At 42.1% G+C, this 17,319-nt stretch overlaps 1 protein-coding gene across 2 annotated transcripts in view; it reads left to right on the plus strand.

The window, feature by feature from the left end:
- Window positions 1–17,319, plus strand: part of TUBGCP2 (tubulin gamma complex associated protein 2) — a 478,187-nt gene that overhangs the window by 410,127 nt on the left and 50,741 nt on the right. For both annotated transcript variants that reach the window (XM_040435527.1, XM_040435528.1), the window contains exons 15-17: window positions 12,949–13,092; window positions 16,746–16,874; window positions 16,947–17,110. In XM_040435527.1, coding sequence (XP_040291461.1) covers window positions 12,949–13,092; window positions 16,746–16,874; window positions 16,947–17,110 — 437 coding nt within the window. The remainder of the gene's footprint in view (window positions 1–12,948; window positions 13,093–16,745; window positions 16,875–16,946; window positions 17,111–17,319) is intronic.

Consider the following 17,319-nt stretch of genomic DNA (forward strand, 5'->3'; position numbering starts at 1 on the left):
CTCACAATTTAGCCCCGCCCAAAATGCCAGAACAGTAAACACACCCCACAAATGATCCCATTTCGGAAAGTAGACACCCCAAGGTATTCACTGAGGGGCATAGTGAGTCCGTGGGAGATTTTATTTTATTTTTTTGCCAGAAGTTAGCAGAAAGTGAAATTTTTTATTTATTTTTTTTTTCTCAGAAAGTGTCATTTTCCGCTAACTTGTGAAAAAAAATTAACTCATACATGAACTCACCATGCCCCTCCGCGAATACTTTGGGGTGTCTTCTTTCTAAAATGGGGGCATTTGGGGGGTATTTATACTATCCTGGCATTCTAGCACCTCAAGAAACATGACAGGTGCTCAGAAAGTCAGAGCTGCTTCAAAATGCGGAAATTCAAATTTTTGCACCATAATTTGTAAACGCTATAACTTTTGCGTAAACCAATAAATATACACTTATTGGATTTTTTTTTATCAAAGACACGTAGCACAATAAATTCTGACACAAACTTGTATAGAAATGTAATTATATTTGAACAATTTAACCAGAGAAAGTTAAAAATACACTTTTTGAGAAAATTGCGGCCTATTTTGATTAATATCGGAAAAACTAAAAATCTTAGCAGCAATCAAATACCATCAAAAGAAAGCTGTATTTGTGAGAAGAAAAGGAGGTCAAATTAATTTGGGTGCCAAGTTGCATGACCGAGCAATAAACCGTTAAAGTTAAGTGCCGATTTGTAAAAAAGGGCCTGGTCACTAGGTGTGGTTAAGGACCAGGCCGTTTTTTTTTTATTTGACGTGTCACTTTGGCTTTTGGCTCAGTATTTATTTACCTGATGCTGTGGATCATGTGATATCTTTATAGAGCTGGTCGTTATGGACCCGGCGATACCTAATATGTCTTTTTTTTTTGTTCTATTGTTTTTATTTTATTTTTTACAATTTTATTTGTTTCTTTATGGGAAAGGGAGATATTTTTTTTACTTGAAACTTCGATTTTTTTTTTTATTGTTAAAAACACTTTTGTCCTACTATGGGACTTCAACATTTCAGGGTCTAATCCCTGTTTCAATACATCTGTATTGTACTACATTGACTATCAGTGTATTACACAGTGTAATACACTGATCGTTTGAATATGAGACCTAGCAAGCCTTTGAAAGGGTGCCTGATGGATCAGGAGAGGGAGTGCGAACCTCCCATATGCCGCAGTCAGCAAAGAAGAATTGTGTAAAGTGTTACACCCCGCGATTGCAGTATTATGTTAAAATCTTTGCTGTAGACCTCAACATCATTGAAGCTGTGGTAGGGGGGGTGAAATTGCCTTTTGTAGCCTGAGACTTGCCGAGATGACTTTTTGGGTTGAGACGTAGTGAAATATGTGTACATGACCCCTTAGAGCATAGATGATACTCTGAGAGCAAAGTTGAATAGGTAGAGTTGAATAGGTAGGGAGGAGAGTCTGTAAGTGATAAGTGCATGATATCATGAAGAGTAAGCTACATGTGGGTGACCAGTCTTAAGATCTCAGTAGGATTGAGCCAGGGAGGGTTGTATATGTGTAGGCACGGCAGCAGAGCAGTAACATTCACTCATGAGCAGAAGATTGGATAAAAGAAATGGCAGTATTTCAGGAGTATTGCAGCACAGAGCCACTAAATGGTAGCATAGAGACACAGGTCATGCATGCCCATGTACACTGTGCAGAGGGGCAACCTTATTAATCGGCCTTGTAGCAGGGGCCCTGGAATACCGAGGATTCCTCCCTAAGTCTCCAGGAGGGGTGCTTTCCTTTCAGCCTGCTCCCCTGGTACTTCAATCCAGAGAGGACGGCGGCCCGATGTACTAATTATCTGTGGGGTTGGCCTCTTCCTTCTCGCCGTTCTGGACTTCACTTCCCCACAAGAGACACCTGTGGGTCCTGCAGCAGCTATCGCAGAGGAGGAACACCGCCAATGGTTTGTTTTGCGGCATATATGTATAGATCTGTGGCAGGCTCACTAAGTAAGATGGCGGCCTCTCAGAAATGGTAGACCCGGGTCCTCTTGAGTGCCTGTTTCGGCACCACAAGCTTCTGAGGAGGAAAATAAGATGCCCACTGTGCTTCTTACAAGCTTCCCAGTGCGATAGATTGTAAAGGGTGGCCGCAGATCGGGGGATGTTGGCGATGTAGGCTGGATTACACAAGCGGGCAGGGGGATGTACTGAAATGTGGCCTTGCTGGATGCCCCATCCCCGGAAGTCCCCGATACTCAAATTTATTGAGATGCGTCTGTATGGCATTTCCATACCCAGTAGAACCCACATGTGAATTCAAGTAGTGTGGTGTAAGTCTCAGAAAGCATGAACTGGGCAGATCATATTGAGCACTGAAATGCAATATCTGTGGAAAAATTGCAATTATTATTTTACACAAATTCCTGCGCATTCATTTCTGCTAAATACCTGTGGCATCAAAATGCTCTCATCACCCCATAATAACTTGAGTGGTGGAGTTTTCAAAATGGGGTCACTTCTCATGGGGTCCATTTATTATTTCACCCTAGAGGCTCTCCAGGTGTCAGCACATGCATTGTAATTCTTATCATACTGGCAGATTTTGGACACAAAATATTGGGCACTGAAATGGCATATCTGTATAAAAATAGCAATTTTCTAATTTGCACCATCTGCTGTGCATTAATTTTTGTAAGACAGCTGTGGGCTCAGAATACTCACTATACCCCTTCATAAATCTGTAAGGTGTGTGGTTTCTAAAATGTGATCACTTCTTGGAAGTTTATTATAATTTTTTTTTTATTTAACCTCAGAGCCACTGCCATTGTCGGTCAGTGTTGTATAAATTAAACTAGGCTTCAAATGCACATGTTCTTTCTATTATGAACCCAGCAGAGTTCCCAAATATCACTTTACAGCCACATTGGAGGTATTGTCATATTTCCAAAAAATTGAAATGAATGGTTCCGTAAAAAATCCACAAAAAAATCAGAACAGACACCGAAAAAAAAAATACGTTTGTGTGCATGAGCCCTAAGGCTGAGAAAAGACATCCGTCCCAATCTTAAAAAAATTATATGAAGCACCTATGGGGTCAAGCCAATCATTATATCCCTAGTTGAATTCCTTGAAGTATTTAGTTTCCATAATGAGATAACTTTTTGGTGTTTTTACACTGTACTGGTAAATGTGATGTAACACTTGAGAACCATTCCAGCTAAATCTGGCCTCCAAAAGTCAAATGGAGCTCCGTCTTTTCTGAGCTCTGCCATGTGCTGACTACATATGAAGGCGTGTTGCCGTATTCAGGAACAAAATACTTTTTCTCTTTTTAACACTTGTGAAAAAAAAATAATATGTTTAACACTGCCAACACAGCCTTCTGCAGCAGTGGTTTTTGTCCGGCCCTTTCTCAGCATATTTGCCAGATTGCGGCCGGATCACTGCCGGGCCCCATTATAGTTAATGGGGCCAGACAGCATTACGGCAGGGTTCTCGGCTGGAACAGCCTGCCAGATCGGTAAATGCTAGTGTGCAGCTAGCTTAAAGCAACATTTTATTGGCAAAAAATGTCATTTTTATTTTCACAGCTAAATGTTTCTAGATTTTATTAAATGCCTCTAGGGTCAAAGGGCTCACTACACGGCTCGATAAATTTCTTGAGGGGTTTACTTTAAAGGACCCACTTTTTGTGGGTTTCCATTGTAGAGGTACCTCAGGATTTCTTCCAATGAGACATGGAGCCCAAAAACTATTCCAGCAAAATCTGCCCTCCAAAAGGCAAACAGCCCTTTTTCCCTTCTGAAACCTGTGATTTTCCGATGCATCAGTTTACAGCTACATAATGGCTGTTGCCATATTTAAGAAAAATGGTTAACAGATTTTAGGGAGCTTTGTGAGGGGAACCTTTGTGAAAATGAAATAAATTGGGATAAAGCAACATTTTATTGGAAGAAATGAAGTTTTTCATTTTCACTACCAAGTGTCTCTAAACTGTATGAAATACCTGTTTGGTTAAAATGCTCACTACACTCTCACAGAATTCCTTGAGTGTTGTAGTTTCGAAATTGGGATAATGTCTCTCCAAAAACAATTCTTGCAAAATCTGACCCCCAAAAACCATGTAGCACTCCTTCCCTTTGTAGCCCTGGGGTGTGCCCATACAGCAGTTTATGAACACATGTGGGGTATTAATGTAAACTGCAGAATTGGGGTAATAAATATTGAGGTTTGTTTTGCTGTTAATCCTTGCTGTTTAAGAAAAAACTGATTAACACCTTTAAGACCATGCCAATTTTTACATATCTGACATATATTGTTTTATGTGGTAATAACTCTGGAATACTTTTACCTATCCAACCCTTTCTGAGATTGTTTTGTCATGACACATTGTTTTATGATAGTGGTAAATTTTAGTTAATATGTTGTATCTTTATATTTAAAAAAATCCCAAATTTATGGAAAATTGGGAAAATTAGCAATTTTTCTAAGTTTGCATTTTTCTGCTTTTAAGACAGTCATACTAAAGTAGTTATTAATTTACATTGCCTATATCTCCTCTTTATATTGGCATCGTTCTGTAAATGTAGTTGTATTTTTTAGCACGTTAGGAGGCTTAGAATATTATAAGCAATTTTTAAAATGTTCATGAAAATTTCTAAAACCTACTTTTTAAAGGACCAATTTGATTATGAAGTCACTTTATGGGGCTTACATAATAGAAACCACACATAAACGACCCTATTTTAGAAACTATACCCCTGAAATTACTGATTTTTCTAACTTTAACCTGTTCAAGTGTTCCACAAGAATTAAAGGAAAATGTAGGTCAAGTTTTAAAATTTAATTTTTTATTTTTTGCTGATTTTCTATTTTAACCCATTTTCCCCATAACACAGAAAGGGTTAACGGCAAATAAATCCTCAATATGCATTACCCTGAATCAGCAATTTACAGAAACACCCCATATCATAAACTGCTGTATAGGCACACGACAGGGGTCAGAAGGGAAGGAACACCATATGGCTTTTGGAGGGCAAATTTCACTGGAATAATTTTCCAGCATCATTTCGCATTGAAAGACACCCTGAGGTACCCCTACAGTGGAAACCCCCAAAAAGGGACATCATTTTGCAAATTACACCAACCAAGGAATTTTTCAAGAGGTATAATGAACAGATATTGCATAGAATTTAGAAACACTTGGCCGTGAAAATTTAAAGTTATTTATTTTATAAGAAAATGGCACTTTAGGCCTAAATTTTTCATTTTCACAAGGGGTAACGTAAAAATGCATCCCACAATTCTTCTGAATACGGTAACACCCCATATATGACGTTAAAGTGCTGTTTGGCACACAGCATAGCTCAAAATAAAAGGAGCACCTTATGGCTTTTGTAGAACAGATTTAACTGGAATAATTTTCAGGCACCATTTTGCATTTGAAGACACATTTAGGTACCCATATAATGGGGGGAAAAACTAAAAGGGATGCCATTTTGTGTCAAATCAGTTTTTATTAGTTTTACACATACAATAATAACAAAAGCAAGTACAACAAGGAAGTAGAAGGCAGGGAGAAATTGAAAGGATTCCAGTTTCCGATCCCTAAAACTCTGGGGGCGTGGCCTGCTCGCTAATGGCGCCGAATGCTTAGAGCTGCAGCTCCCCTCCTAGCACCCTACACCGGCTTCCACAGCGACTATCTGGACGGCATTTGTGGCAAACAGAGTCCCTCTGCAGCGCTGCTATCATGGGCAAACTAAGGAAACGACAAGCGCCGAAGAAACTCACCGAATTCTTCTACCTGGCGGCGCCATGCGGCCCGGCACAAGTAAGCGTGCCGACCCTGTCCTCTCCTGCAACCTCCTCCCCAGCCTCATCCTCGGGAGCTTCCTTAGGCCCTGCTGACTCTCCTCAGCTTCCATCCCCTACCAAGCCACTCACCGCTGACTCCATGCGAACCATGCTGGAGTCACTCCGCTCCTCCATAAAGGAAAATATTTCCTGCGCCCTGAAAGAGTTAAGGCGTGAACTCCATAACCTGGGAGACCGCACTGCGCATGTGGAGGGAAAAATGGCCGAGTTTGCCACCTCGCATAACACACTAATAGATGCCCATGAGGCACTAGAGGAGGAGGTGACAGCCCTGAGAGCAAAGCTACAAGACTTAGAAGATCGCCACAGGCGAAACAATGTAAGATTTAGGCGTGTACCGGAGACAGTTGGCCCTGAGGGACTGGACCCCCTTCTCAAGGGACTGATCAAAGAAGCACTACCTGTTGTCTCAGAAGCAGATCTTATTGTTGATCGCATTCACCGGGTTCCTAAACCTAAAAATCTGGACCCATCACTACCCATTTTTATCACATCAAGGATCAGTTCCTTAGGGCTCTGCGGCATAACCCCGCTCCATCACCGTCCTTTGCAGGGATCACAATCTACCCTGATCTATCAGCAGCCACCATGGCTAAGAGGAGGGAGTACTCTCAAAAAACGAAAATCCTACGAGACCAGCAGATTCGGTATCGATGGAGTTTCCCAGTAAAGTTAATAGTGCTGCACAAAGGCTCCCCTCAAGAAGCAGTGCTCACTCTGCACAAGTGGGGTCTACTACCGGATTTCTAGCAGAAAAGGAACGGAGACTCCAACAAGCCAGATAAGATCTCCCCTGATTGGGAATCTGTTTGAAATCTTTCATGCACTGTCCCTATTGATTCATTAGGGTTCTGGGAAGGCGGTTTGCATGCGTGATTGTCATCCGCACTTTTACTTCTTCCCCCCCCCCCTGCGGTCTGCTATAATACCTCTGCAGACCACCTCGTTAACCCCAATGGACACCGAGGTTCTATGCGGGATTCACCCGCTTTTGTTTGCAAATGTTTAAGTTGCACTTTTATTCTCCTGTTCTATGTTGTCTGTTTAAAGGCGTACTATGCTTGGAATACTTAGTCTTGGGGCTCTACTATTGAACACCTGTACAGCAAATGTCAGTCTGCATTTAACACTGCATCCTATAATTACTATGGGGCTAAAGATCTTCTCTAACAACGTGAGGGGCCTGAACTCTCCCTTCAGACGTTCTCAACTCTGGTCAGATATTGTAAAAGCTCGCGGTGATGTGGTCCTGGTACAGGAGTCTCATTTGATGGAGAAGGATCAGCATAGATGTGCTCACAGGCTCTTTCCTCATATGTTCTTTTCTCCCTCAGTTAAAAGGCGTAGAGCTGGCACGTTTATTGGGGTCAAAGCCTTGGTAGCATTCACTCATCACTGTGTATCAGATTTGCATGGCAGATTTGTTATATTAGTATGTTCTATTGATGATGTTTTATATACCATTGCTTCAGTGTACGTGCCCAATGTCAGACAGAAAGCCTTCCTCAACTTTTTTTAGGAAACTCAGTGGGGTGGTGAAAGGAGCAGTAATCCTTGGAAACGATTTTAATATACCAATAAATGCGGATATTGATTGTCGCTCGGCTCCGGGGGTCAAACGAGATGACTTGAGGTCAACTTTAAGCACTATGCCCTATCACGATATATGGAGGTATCATCACGGAGACGAGCGAGATTATACCTATGTCTCCCCAGCTCACTTGTCCCACTCTCGCATTGATTACTTTCTGATATCTCAGGATCTCCTACATAAGGCAATTCTGTCTGATATTGGGTACGCCACTTGGTCCGATCACGCCCCCATAACTCTGGAACTGGACACGGGGTTGCCCAGCTGCTCCCCTGCTCAGTGGAGACTCAATCCCTACCTGCTCAAGAGTGAACAAAGAGTTGAGGAATTTAGATCCAAAATCTGTGATTTCTTTTCATTAAATGTGAGTCCTGAAATCTCCCCCTCGACTCAATTGTAACATTTTGGGCTCTATACACCACCACAATGGATTTAAAATGAAACGAACAAGATGTGCTTTAACTGCAGACTGTCAGCTTTAATTTGAGGGTATTTACATCCAAATCAGGTAAACGGTGTAGGAGTTACAACAGTTTGCATATATGCCTCCCACTTGACAAAGTGCATTGGGGGTTCCTGGAGCAGGTTCTAGGTAAATTTGTGTTTCACGGTCCTATATGTGAGGCGATACTAGGATTATACTCTAAACCTTCTGCCACAGTCTTGGCTTCTGGTTTAGTCTCCGACCTGTTCCCAATAACAAATGGTACTCGCCAGGGGTGCCCTCTGTCCCTGCTCATTTTTTCTCTGGTTATAGAGCCCCTAGCATTTCGTATACGCACCTGTCCTCAAATACGGGGAATTTCAGATGGAAATTCCATGCATGTCATAAGCCTTTATTGCAGATGATGTCATTCTGACTATAACCGATCTAGAATGCTCGTTAGCTGCAATGTCGAACATTCTCTGCCTGTACTCACAATGCTCTTACTACAAACTGAATGAGAGGAAAACCAATGTTTTGGATTTCCATGTTGCAGACGCGACCAGATCTGACCTTCAATTGTGATATTCCTTTCAGTGGGCTGCCACCTACATTACTTACCTAGGAGTGGAGTTGGCACGCTCTGTTCCCAAAACCCTCTCCATCAATTTGTCCAACTTGAGGGCTTATCTCAAGAAGGATTATACGAAAATGTCTCAAGTCCACTTATTGTGGATCGCTAGAATAAACGCTGCCAAGATGCTATCCCTTCCAAAAATATTGTATTGTTTCAGGTGCTTACCAGTACTGATCCCCAGAGCCCAGATTGCACAGCTCCAGCGTGACCTTCTGTCATTTATTTTGGACGGTAAAAAACCTAGGATATCTAAAGACACGCTGCATCCCCTATTAGGGGTGGAGGACTAGGGGTTCCTGATCTATACAAATATTACCTGGCAAACCTGGCGCATCAAGCATTTGAATCCTTGTCCCCAGCTTCTCCCCAAAAATGGCATGAGATAGAAGAATCCTTTGTAAAGTCCCCCTCCTTGAGCGCATTGTTTGCAGCCTGTAGCCTGAAAGCTGTTCAATTTCCCCCCTTAGGCTACTTTTTACACTTGCGTTCAGAACGGATCTGTCTGGTGTCTGCACAGACGGATCCGCTCCTATAATGCAGACGTTTGGATCCGTTCAGAACGGATCCGTCTGCATTATAGTTTAGAAAAAATTCTAAGTGTGAAAGTTGTTCAGACGGATCCGTCCAGACTTTACATTGAAAGTCAATGGGGACGGATCCGTTTGAAATTGAGCCATATTGTGTCAACTTCAAACGGATCCGTCCCCATTGACTTACGGATCCGTTTGCCTCCGCACGGCCAGGCGGACACCCGAACGCTGCAAGCTGCGTTCGGGTGTCCGCTTGCTGAGCGGAGGCTGAACGCCGCCAGACTGATGCATTCTGTGCGGATCCGCATCCACTCAGAATGCATTGGGGCAGTACGGATGCGTTCGGGGCCGCTTGCGAGAGCCTTAAAACGGAGCTCACAAGCGGAGCCCCGAACGCTAGTGTGAAAGTAGCCTTACTCTGTACCACTCGGGCTATGATGTATATCTGGATGCAGCTCGTAGATTCTTTCCAGTTGTTCTATGTGCCCTAACTGCTGTCCCTTTAGCTGCACTGGAATACCATATTCCTGACCTGTCCCTAGAAATGTGGAGGGCTAGGGGTATCAGACACCTAGATTGCTTGTACTCCAGGAGCGCTCTAGTGGAATTTGCCACTCTACACACCAAATACACGCTCCCAAACAACTGTTATAAATTCTTACAAATACGACATTTTTTAAACTCATTGTCCGCCCGCCAACTGCCCACTCCTAATTCCTTTCAGCTATTTATCAGGGATTCTTGCCCCCTTCGGCCCAAAATCTCCACATTTTATGCTGCCATCCTTCCTGCGGAATTGACGGTTAAGCAACCCTTTGCCCTTCGTTGGGAATTAGAACTGTGGAAAGTATTTTCTGTACGGCAATGGAACGCAGCTTTACATTGGTTCTTCAAGTGTACCAGATGTATTAACCACGTTGAGCAGGCCAGGCGCATTCAGTTACGCTGGTACCTGACGCCCAATAGATTGGCCCACTTAGTACCGGGTTACTCCCCCTTCTGTTGGAGAGGTTGCGGGGCGGTGGGCACCCCCTTGCACATGTGGTGGGCATGTCCCTCAGTCACCTCTTTTTGGTCTGATGTTGAATCCCTCCTCAGAGAAGTGACTGCTACACAAATAGATCTCTCTCCTGAGCTGTCAATCCTAGGTATAGGACTGGCAGACTTTCCTCCTAAGGTAAGGGAGATTGTAGCACATGTAATCAGTGCTTCCAGAAATGTTATAGCCCGTCAGTGGAAGTTGGCACAGTCCCCGGAGGCAGCTGCGGTGGTGCAATCTGTCAATGAGCATATGCACTGTGAAATGACTTTTACGGAAACTGTACGATCCAGAATACAAATACATAATCAATGGGTTATGTGGTTATCCAGTCGTTATGCTACACCTCTACCCGTTTCTTTACTTTGATAGTGTTGCATTGTTACTGGAGCTATCATTGTCTCTGACATTCCATATATTTCTGTACTCAGCCTATGATGTATATGTTCCACCATGTACGCCTATTTTTTGCACTATATTATGTTACCTTATGTGATACTGTAATTGCGCTCTTTGTGCTTTTGTCTATTGTGCTATTCTCTTTTGTTAAAACTCAATAAAAATTATTGTACACCGATCCCTAAAACTCTGCAAGGTACATAGTATAACATGCTTAATAAGAGCATCTTAATGTTGATGCTCACAACATTAATTAAGTCTCAATCAAAATTTAATATGTAATGAAGTGAAAATGAGATGGAATGTGTGAGGACCAAAGCCAAAGGAGGGGATATCAAACCCAGTCCCAGACCCACGGCATCCAGGTCGGGCGAGCTCGAGCTCATCTTACTCCTGAGTGGACAAGAATGCTAAAATCTCTGCACCCTGTGCGAATGACATCCAAAGAGACCAAGTAAGCTTGTATCTAGAATGTTCATATCTCTCCAGATAACAGTTCCTCCAGTCTTGCTACTTGGGCTATCTTATGTAGCCAGTGAGAAATAGAGGGGGCTGTAGTTTGCCTCCAATAGAGCGTGATCATGGCTTTGGCTAGCAGAACTAATTGCAGCTACAGGAGTGTATTGCATTTAGTTGTAGAAGTCAGTATAAGGTTCAAGAAAATAATGTTGAGGGTCAGTGGTGGGGCAGTAGGGCACAATTTAGAAATGACTTACCGCACCACATTCCAAAAAGGTTTGAGCGCTGGGCATTCCCACCATATATGGAGGTAGAAACCTTTGTCATTGGTACATCTCCAGCAAGAAGCCGGTATAGTACGGTTAATGCGATGCAAGACTAAGGGGGTCTTATACCACCTACTAATCAGCTTGTAGATGGACTCTTGCAGTAAAATGCAACTCGAGGGTCCACTACAAAATTTACAAATCTGCGTGATTTTTGAGTCTGCAAGTGTCAAAGAATCTTTCTCTCATGCTGTAAGGTACAGTAGAGAGTAGCCTTCAGAGGGGGCAGAGCGTAGGCCATTACAGATATAGTCCTTGGGACTAGGGAGTGGTAAGCTGCCAACTTCTCAAACCATATAAGATCTCTAATAATGTTCCCTTTCTTAAACATTAGCTTGAAATAAGGGACCCCATTTTGGAATCTAGACCACCCAAGGAATTTTTCAGGGGGTGTAGTGAGCACTTAAAATTCTAAAATGGGGTAATTTATGGGTGGTTTCTATTATGTAAGCCCCTCAAAGTCACTAACAAACTGCATTGGTCTTTTAAAAACTTGGTTTTGGAAATGTTCTAAAAAATAAAATGACATTTGCAAAATTGTGCCAACTTAAAATAGGCATGTGGTGAATGTTAATAACTGTTTGTGAGGTATCACTATCTGTCTTTAAAAGAAGAGAAATTCAGATTTCAAAAATGTAAATGTTTTCAAATTTATCAGTAAATTTTTTTTTATTTTTTTTTATAATAAAGATTTGACATATCACACCAAATTTACCAAGTATAAGGTACAGTATAATGTGTCATGAAAAAAACAATCTCAGACTTGGTGGGATAAGTAACAGCATTCCTAGTTATTATCTCATAAGGTGACAAGTCAGATTTCAAAATTACGCTTGGTCCTTAAGGCTTCTGTCACCCCACTAAAGTCATTATTTTTTTTTTTGGGCTACTTAAATTCCTTATACTGCGATATATCAATATATAATGCTCTTACTCATTTTCGTTCTGTAGTTTCTTAAAAAAACGGACTTTTATAATATGTCAATTACCTCTCTACCAGCAAGTAGGGCGGCTACTTGCTGGTAGCAGCCGCATCCTCCTTTCATAAAGACGCCCCCTCCTCATGTTGATTGACAGGGACAGCGAACGCGCTCATCCTCTGACTGGCCCTGTCTGCGTTCAAAATCTGGCGCCTGCGCCGTACCTGTCTTCAGTCGGCGCAGGCGCACTGAGAGGAGGACGCTTGCTCGGCCGCTCCATCCTCAATGCGCCTGACGTCCCATCTACACCCGGCGAAGGCACACTGAGGAAGGAGCGGCGAGCATCCTCCTCTCAGTGCGCCTGCGCCGACTGAAGACCGGTACGGCGCAGGCGCGAGATTTTGAACGCAGACAGGGCCAGTCAGAGGACGAGCGTGTTCGCTGGCCCTGTCAATCAACATGAGGAGGGGGCGCCTTTATGAAAGGAGGATGCGGCTGCTACCAGCAAGTAGTCGCCCTACTTGCTGGTAGAGAGGTAATTTACATATTATAAAAGTCCGTCTTTTGAAGAAACTACAGAACGAAAATGAGTAGAGCATTATATATTGATATATCGCAGTATAAGGAATTTAAGTAGCCCAAAAAAAAATATATTACTTTAGTGGGGTGACAGAAGCCCTTTAAGCTGAAAACTTGCCATGTCCAGAATGTTTCTGTTTAACAAAGTGTTTGTTTTGATATTTTTTTTTTCCCCTCAGGCTTCTAACATAGATGAGGTACTTGCTTACCACACAAGTTTCCTTGACAACTGTTTGAAGGATTGCATGCTTACCAATCCAGAGCTTCTTAAGATCTTCTCAAAGCTTATGTCAGTTTGTGTTATGTTCACAAACTGTATGCAGGTAAGTATTGCATGCCTGCTTAGTTTTTTTTTTAAATGAATTGTATTGAAAAATGAAAATTTAGTTTATGATGAAATATCTATGTTCTGTAAACAAAAATAAGTAAAGCAGACCTTGCAGATCCCTACTTATTGAGCATGTTTACTTTACTTTCACTAAAGGAAATTAAATTTCTATTCTCCTTGTGCTTATATGTTGCAGTCTGAACATGCAGTGTTGAAATGTGAACCTTGTAGGAGAGACAGAGCAGCAGCCTGAAAGTTTGATGGGATAAGAAGTGAATTTTAGCTTACCTTATATAATGTCGCTCACCTCAAATTACTAATGCCCTAATGTAGTGGATTTGAAGAAAAGCCAACACTGATGTACAAGTACACCTATAGGCATTTACTTGCAGTTTTAGGACATCTGCCTGAATTGGTAATTAAATCAGCAAAAGATTACTAGAGTACTAGTAACATAGTATATAAGGCCGAAAAAAGACATTTATCCATCCAGTTCGGCCTGTTATCCTGCAAGTTGATCCAGAGGAAGGCAAAAAAATTGTGAGGCACAAGTCAATTTTCCCCCCTTAAGGTTGAAAAAATTCCTTCCCGACTCCAATCAGGCAATCAGAATAACTCCCTGGATCAACGACCCCTCTCTAGTACCTATAGCCTGTAATATTATTACACTCCAGAAATTCATCCAAGCCCCTCTTGAATTCTTTTATTGTACTCACTCACCGTCACCACCTCATCAGGCAGAGATTTCCATAGTCTCACTGCTCGTACCATAAAGAATCCTTTTCTATGTCTGTATACAAACCTTCTTTCCTCCAGATGCAGAGGATGCCCCTTCGTCACAGTCACAATCCTGGGGATAAATAGATAATGGGAGAGATCTCTGTACTGTCCCCTGATACTGACCCCCGAGGTACACCACTAGTGACAGTGACCCAATCTGAGTGTGTACCATTAATAACCACCCTCTGTTTTCTATCACTGAGCCAGTTACTTACCCACATACAGACGATTTCTTCCAGTCCAAGCATTCTCATTTTATATACTAACCTTTAAAGTGGTACAGAGTCAAATGCTTTGGAGAAGTCCAGATATACGACATCAAATTGATTCACCACTGTCAAGTCTAGAACTTACCTCCTCATAGAAAGTGATTAAATTAGTTTGGCATCACCGATCCATCATGAAGCCATGCTGATATGGTGTTTTTTTGCTTATTTTTATTGAGATCCTCCAAGATAGCATCTCTTAGAAAACCTTCAAACAGATTACCCACAACAGATGTTAAACTTATACAAACGGAAAATGCAAATGTGATCGCACACTACATCCAGCACTCTGCCCTCCATGCTGGATGAGACATTGGTTTATATTTTGGCCAAAGCATAGTAAGCCACTCACCGCGTCAAGGCCGTCTCAATTGAGTGGTCCCTAACTCTTGTTCCTACCTGTTTATGGGCCATGACAGCCACATAAAATCCAGGGAATGCAGGTCAGCATGCAAGCCAAGTACACTTTGCTTGTAACCCCGTCCGGTGCCATTACAGCTTTCATCGGATCCAGGGATGCAAGTACCAACATGCATGCTGAACCCACCATATACTTCTCCTGGAGCCAGATGGCTAATGGTAGGTTCTATACAAGCAGACTCAGTTTTATACTGACTTTAAAACCTGCACCTACAGGCAGGTTGTGCTGACTCAACCCCCTATTTTTTTTCTTTGTAGTATATATTGGAGGCGTGGCGATCTCCTTGGAGTCATTGCACACCTGACCAGTTAATCTGTCCTGGAGGCTGGTTTTAAAGTCAGTATAAAACTGAGTCTGCTTGTATAGAACCTACCATTAGCCATCTGGCTCCAGGAGAAGTATATGGTGGGTTCAGCATGCATGTTGGTACTTGCATCCCTGGATCCGATGAAAGCTGTAATGGCACCGGACGGGGTTACAAGCAAAGTGTACTTGCTTGCATGCTGACCTGCATTCCCTGGATTTTATGTGGCTGTCATGGCCCATAAACAGGTAGGAACAAGAGTTAGGGACCACTCAATTGAGACGGCCTTGACGCGGTGAGTGGCTTACTATGCTTTGGCCAAAATATAAACCAATGTCTCATCCAGCATGGAGGGCAGAGTGCTGGATGTAGTGTGCGATCACATTTGCATTTTCCGTTTGTATATGTATTTTCGCCATAGTGATCTGCACCTACAGGCAGGTTGTGCTGACTCAACCCCCTATTTTTTTCTTTGTAGTATATATTGGAGGCGTGGCGATCTCCTTGGAGTCATTGCACACCTGACCAGTTAATCTGTCCTGGAGGCTGGTTTTAAAGTCAGTATAAAACTGAGTCTGCTTGTATAGAACCTACCATTAGCCATCTGGCTCCAGGAGAAGTATATGGTGGGTTCAGCATGCATGTTGGTACTTGCATCCCTGGATCCGATGAAAGCTGTAATGGCACCGGACGGGGTTACAAGCAAAGTGTACTTGTCTTGCATGCTGACCTGCATTCCCTGGATTTTATGTGGCTGTCATGGCCCATAAACAGGTAGGAACAAGAGTTAGGGACCACTCAATTGAGACGGCCTTGACGCGGTGAGTGGCTTACTATGCTTTGGCCAAAATATAAACCAATGTCTCATCCAGCATGGAGGGCAGAGTGCTGGATGTAGTGTGCGATCACATTTGCATTTTCCGTTTGTATATGTATTTCGCCATAGTGATCTGCACCTACAGGCAGGTTGTGCTGACTCAACCCCCTATTTTTTCTTTGTAGATGTTAAACTTACCAGCCTATAGTTTCGGGGGTCTGTTTTTGCACCCTTTATGAATATTGGCACCACATTTGCTATGCGCCAATCCTGTGGAACACTCCCTGTCAGTATATAGTCAGTAAATATCTTGGTATGACATTACTTAATTCTCTTAGGATACTGGGGGTGTATGCCATCTGGTCCTGGCGATTTGTCTATTTTAATCTTTTTAAGTCGCTGTTGTACTTCTTCCTGGGTCAGACTGGGCACTTTTAATAGGGAATTTACTTTTACATTCTGCATTTCATCTGACAGTTTATTTTCCTCAGTGAATACAGTGGAGAAAAAAAATATTTAATAGCTTTGCTTTCTCCTCGTCGCTTTCTGCAACTTCCCCCTCATTGCTCTGTAGAGGGCCGACACCTTCAGATTTATACATTTTACCAGTTATATAATTAAAGAACATTTTAGGGTTAGTTTTGCTCTCTTTAGCAATTAATCTCTCGGTCTCTAGTTTGTCGGCTTTTGTTTTTTTTTAGATATTCTATTTTTTTCCTTATAGTTTTTCAGTGCTTCCTCGCTACCCTCCTGTTTTAGTGATTTAAATGCTTTCTTTTTGTCATTTATTGCTTTCTTTACAGTTATATTTATCCACATTGGTTTCTTCTTGTTCCTTAACCCTTTAGGCTACTTTCACACTGGCATTTTTGCTGTAGAATTTAATTTTTTTTCTTGTGCAGCGAGAAGCCCACAACTGAACATCAACAAATATATCAAATTAGCTTTTTCTTGTTATAGAGTAGACATTGCTCTAAAGAAGACAGAAATATATGGTATTGTATTGAAATTGTATGCACCACTTTAATGTGTTTAATTGTTAAATTTCCCTTATTGTCAGAGGTTTACCCAGAGCATGCAGGTGCAGACAGAGATGGAGCGCCTGACATTGGAGCATGGCACAATGATGGGCCCCCCCATGCAAAGTGAGAAAACAGAAGAGGCTAAGAAAAAGAAGCTTACCTCTAAGGTAAATAGTACATTTATGGATCCCCTGGAAATGACTAAATACATTTATTTTAGTTTTGTTTTGTGTTTTTAGTTTCTTGCAGAACATGTTGATGCATTTCAGTCTTCAACTGGTCTGGAGTCTACCATCAATAATTTTGATAGCAATTTTTCTACACATCTCATGGACCTTCTTGATAAGTTGAGTATGTACAGCAACAATGACTGTGAACACAGCATGATTAATATCATATATAGGTAAGATATATTGTCAATATCTTTTAAAACTGTCCAATAGTTTACTCATATGGTCGGTATTGGGCTGTGGGAAAATGATTTCTACCCTCCAACATTAAAGGCATGTCTCAATGACATCGCGCGCCTGCTCCGCCTGCTTTATTCATAAAGTGGGAGGAGCAGGCGCTCGACGTCAGTGAGTGACGTTACTGCTGCCGTCCGCTCTGCCT

The sequence above is a fragment of the Bufo bufo genome, chromosome 6 (assembly GCF_905171765.1).
Source record: "Bufo bufo chromosome 6, aBufBuf1.1, whole genome shotgun sequence".
Taxonomy (NCBI): Eukaryota; Metazoa; Chordata; class Amphibia; order Anura; family Bufonidae; genus Bufo; species Bufo bufo.